General features: G+C 56.5%; 1 protein-coding gene across 1 annotated transcript; it reads right to left on the reverse strand.

Moving 5' to 3' along the window:
• Positions 1-1,589: 1,589 nt before the first annotated feature.
• Positions 1,590-4,683, reverse strand: LOC103811471 (chromosome unknown open reading frame, human C17orf53; the record flags this gene model as incomplete). Its single annotated transcript, XM_009084444.1, has 7 exons — positions 1,590-1,697; positions 2,355-2,440; positions 2,522-2,630; positions 2,891-3,031; positions 3,193-3,276; positions 3,583-3,741; positions 4,633-4,683. Coding segments are annotated over 7 exons (738 nt in total), but the record flags the coding sequence as incomplete, so codon positions are not given.
• Positions 4,684-4,902: the final 219 nt, after the last annotated feature.

Genomic DNA, 4,902 nt, shown 5'->3' on the forward strand with positions numbered 1-4,902 from the left:
GGGCAGAGTTGGGGGGCACTGACAGCCCCCCCACGCCGCGGTGGGGGGTTATAAATAGGGCTGTGGCCTACACAGGGATGTAGAATTGAGTCCCAGCCAGGAGCCCTATAAATAACTCCTGGGTGGTAAACAGAGTCACGGGGTGCCAGGGAGTTTAACCTGTTGTGGGGATGTCCCGTAGGGGTGGGATCTGGGGGTACCCCAACCCTGTGAGACTCCAGGGGGAACAGCCCCTCGTTGCCCAGGGAGGAGAGGGAGAGCAGGGATCTCCCCAGGAGATGGGTTTGGGGTTCAGGAAGGGACAGAGGGATGACAGATGAGGACACGTGTGATGCAGGGACAGAATAGCCCTTTAATGCAGGTTTGGGAACAAGAGGGGAAACTGTGCCAAGGGGAGAGGGGACAGCACTCAGGCTGTGTCCCCCCCAGGATTCCCTGAGTGCTTCCAGCTCTCAGCTCCACAACAAACAACAGAGAGAGAGGAGCAGGTAGGTGGCTGGTGTGTCACCTGCTTCCTCAGCATCGTCATCCTCACCAGGCCATGGCACCACCCTGTGCCAGCAGCTCCTGTCCTGGGACCACCCATGCCATGCCCAGCTCCCAGGATCAGCCACAGCCAGCCTGGGCTGGGGCTGAGAAGAAATCCTCAGGCAGCTCTCCCAGGAGCCCATCCAGGTCATCTGCACAGCACAGTGGGATGAAATCCATGAGTGTTATATGTGTATGGAATCATGGAATTAATGCAGGTTGGAAAAGGCCTCTAAGGTCATCGAGTTCAACCATTCCCCCAGGGCCACCATTAACCATGTGCCTAAGTGCCACAACATCCCCAGGGCTTTTTTCTCCATATTTACTCCACCCCTGCCCTGGGCAGCTGGACAACCCTTTCAGGAAAGAAATTTTCCCAATATCTAACCTAAACCTCTCCTGGCACAGCTTGAGGCTGTTTTCTCTCATCCTGTTCCTTGTTCCCTGTTCCAGGCTGGACAGAAGGAATCAACTCAACGTATCATAGAGCCATGGGATGGGTTGGGTTGGAAGGACCTTAAACCTCATCCAGTTCCACTTCCTGCCATGGGCAGGGACATCTTCCACCAGCCCAGGTGGCTCCAAGCCCTGTCCAACCTGGCCTGGAACACTTCCAGGGATGAGGCAGCCACAGCTTCTCTGGGCAACCTGAGACAGGTTGAGACCCCCTTTACCATTCCACCTTACACCACAACCTGTTTTCCACAGGACACAGAGCTTTTCCTCCCCATCCAAGCGTGTCCAACTCACCCATGTCACATCCATCAGCTCCCATTGGCTCTTCCTGCCCAGGCTCAGGGCTCGGTGGGTGCAGGGAGAAACCTCCAGGATGCTTCTCTGTGCTGTGACCACTTGTCCTTGCCTGTCCCCAGTCCCCAGGGACAGTGTCACCCCTGGGGGGCTGTGCAGGGAGGTCTGGGATCAGCCTAGCCTGGGCAGGGACCTGCAAAACCCAGCAGGGATGAATTCCATGGGGGATTTATCTATCCCTCCTGCTTCCTCCTGAGGGTTCCCTCAGCCCAGACCTCCTCCCAGGGCCACCAGCTCCATGTCCTCCTCACCTGCCGCTGGGAGCAGCTTCCCTCGGGCTCAGGGGGGAAGATTCTGAGCAGGTTGTTGGGGGTGACGTTGAGGTAGTGGTTGCGGTGGGAGGGGGAGAAGACCCCAACCTGTGAGAGAATGAGAGGGGTCAGAGCCAGCTCCAGCTCCTGCCTGCCAAGGAATTCCTGGATAATTCCCCCAAGTTACAGCTTTCCATTCATGCCAAACTCAAACATTTTAAGGTGAAGGGTGAGATTGTAAGAATGTTGGAGAAAAATCAGAGGTACAGAACTGTGTGAGGTCCATTTCTGATACTTCCGTGTGCAATTCCAGGGGAGTATGGAATGGGAATGGTGATGTACTGTAGGAACATACTAGTAGTTCCCCTTATCCTAATGTTTATACTCACAATTTCAGGGTATTATGGAATGGCGAATAGGAAAAGTGATGTACCTTATTAACACACTGGTAGTTCTCTTTATCCCCTCATCCCAATATTCCTTTATCCCCTTCTACTAATACTTATATTCACAATTCCAGGCTGTTCTAACATGGGAAATAGAGAAAGTGCTGTACCCTATTAACACATTGGTGGTTCACCTTATCCTAAATTTTTCTGTCACAATTCCAAGCTGTTATGGAATGAGTAATGGGAAAGGTAATGTGCTGTATTATCACCCCAGTAATTCCTACATCCCATTCCCCAAGGATCTGAGCCCCTGCCCATGGGATAACCAGCCCCAAACACCTTCCTGCTGCTGGAGATCCTCCTCCTCCTCTCCTACCTGTCTCAGGAGCAGCACGGAGCCAGGACGGAGCTCACTCTGCCTCTCCTCCAGCAGCACACGATGCACTGTGCCCTGGATCTCCCCTAGGGATGAGGATGGGATCCATCAGCGCTGGGAATGGTGGGCAGGAGTTCCCACCTGGATACAGGTACAGCCACACTCACCTGTCGGGTCACGGAACACGGCGCCAGCGTCGACGTTGGTCCTGGTTAGGGTCTTGATCATCACAGCCATGCTGGGAACCTTGTTTTTTGGGAGCTGCTTCAGGGCTGCCTGCATGGCACACACAGGGATTTGGGGATATCCTGGGCAGGGCCAGGAGCTGGACTCGATGATCCTTGTGAGTCCCTCCCAGCGTGGGATGTTCTGGGATCCTGTGCCCCTTGTCACACCCACAGCCCCATGGATGTGTGTGGTCAGCCCAGCTCAGTCCCCTCCCCACATTGATTCCCAGCTCAAAACCAGCTCCAAGGGGTGAGGGAAGAGCTGGAAGCTGAATCCCAAGGTTGGAGCCCTGACCTGGGCCCCCTTACCTTCCGCAGCACCATGACCACGCTGTAGGTGTGGAGGAAGCAGCTGGGATCCTTCTCATCCAGCCCCAGCTCTGTCTTCATGGCAAGCCAAGGCCCCTTCCCAAAATCCTCCTCCGTGGGCAGCTGGGAACTGGGCAGTGCCTGGAGTCATGGGACACTGTGTCACCACCCTGGAGCTGAGCAGCAAGGGGGGAACCCTGGGACCCCCCAAACTTCCAGCATCCCCCTCTGGGAGCCCCCAGAAGTGCTGGTGGGATTCACATCCAGATCTGCCAGAGCAGGACAGGGACTGGAAGTGTTACCTGTGCCCGTGGCTTGGCCACAGCCCCATGAGCTGGAATTTGAGGAGGAGAAACCAGGATCTCCTCCAGCAGCTTCCCAGAGTGCTTATGGGAAAGAGGGAGATGTCCAGGGATTTGCATTGTTTTATCAGCTGCTCCTATCCCATCCCATCCTTATTCCCATCCTGTCCCAATCCTATCCCATTCCCATCCCCATTTTAATCTCATCCCCAACCCCTTGCAATTCTCACCCCATTCCCATCTGCATCCATCCCCATCTCCACTACCATCCTGTTCCATCCTATCTTCATCCCATCCCATCTCCATTCCCATTCCCAGCCCAGCCCCATCTCCATCCCCTCTCATCCTCATCTCCACGCCCATCCTGTCCCTGTCCCACCCCACACTCACCTGCTGGGGCAGGATCCCAGCAGGCCCCGGGAATCTCCGTGTCTCCCTGCGCCGAGGGATTTGGGGGGATCTCCCAGGGCCTTTGGTGGCTGCTGTCACCAGCTGCACCAGGTGGTTGGTGACCATGGGGGGTTGCAGGGGCCCAGGGGCCACAGGAGTCTGTGGGGGCCCAGAAGGGTTGGGAACCACGGGGGGATTTGGGAATCTGGGACACGGCCGGAGCGGTGGCCTCGAGGGCTCCATGGAGCTGGGGGGGCCAGAGGGGGCTCTGGGGGGCACCTGGGGTGGGGTGCAGCTCTGTGCTGGGGAGGTCTGAGGCACCTGAAGCCTCGAGGAGGAGCTGCTCCCCCCCAGGGCTGCTTGGAAATGCTGTGGGGATGGAGCCCCTGGAGTGGGGATGGAGCTTCCAGGCTTTCCCATGGAAATGGGGAGTCTGGGGGGGCAGGTACCAGCTGTACAGCTGTGCTGGGCCTCAGCACCAGTTTGGGAGTGGGATGGGAGTCCTGCCTGTCCTGCACCCCCTTGGAGATAGGATTCAGCTCCTCTCCCACCCTCAGCTTTTTGGGGATCCCACATTCCTGGGGGTTCTCCTTCCCTGGGCATATCCATGGGGGTTTCTCCCAGTGCCCAGGGGGCAATGGGGCAGCACCAGCCCCCACAGGCACCTTGGGATCCTCCAGCTCCCTACAGGCAGCCAGGAAAAGGTCATTATCCAGCTCATCCTGGGGGGCTGCTCTCCTGGATGGGGGTCCCTGGAATCCCATGGGATGCTCCCCCTGGCCAGCGAGGGGCCGGAGAGTAGGGGGTTTAGTGGGATGGGGTTTAGTGGGATGAGGTTTAGTGGGAGGAACTGGGACATGGCTGGGTGATGAATCTCCAGGGATCACAAACTGGTTCTCTGCATCTTCCACAGCGGAGAGGAAATCCTAAGGGGAAAACCAAAACACCAGGAATTCCAACAGCTCTATATGAACAACCCTCTCCAAAATCCAACACAGACCACAACCCTGGGGTGGGGAACCCTCAAATCAGTGTGTGTGATTTCTTTACCTCATCTGCCAGCTCCTCATCAGTCCCAAAGAGTTTCGGGAAGTGGCAGGACTGTATGGAAAAGAGGGAAATTAGGATTAGGGATGTGGAGATCAAGCTAAGGAAGGGGGAGAGTCTTGCTGACCCAGTGGGTCCCACAGTGGAGACCTTGGGGGTACCAAAGACCTAAAGAGAGATCTAAACCTCTTCAAAACGACCCCAAACCTCCCCCCACCCATCACTTTATAGGGGTCCTCGGCGACCCCGAGGGCCCCACGGCGGAAAATTCCG

Source organism: Acanthisitta chloris, unplaced genomic scaffold, assembly GCF_000695815.1.
Source record: "Acanthisitta chloris isolate BGI_N310 unplaced genomic scaffold, ASM69581v1 scaffold20001, whole genome shotgun sequence".
Lineage (NCBI taxonomy): Eukaryota > Metazoa > Chordata > Aves > Passeriformes > Acanthisittidae > Acanthisitta > Acanthisitta chloris.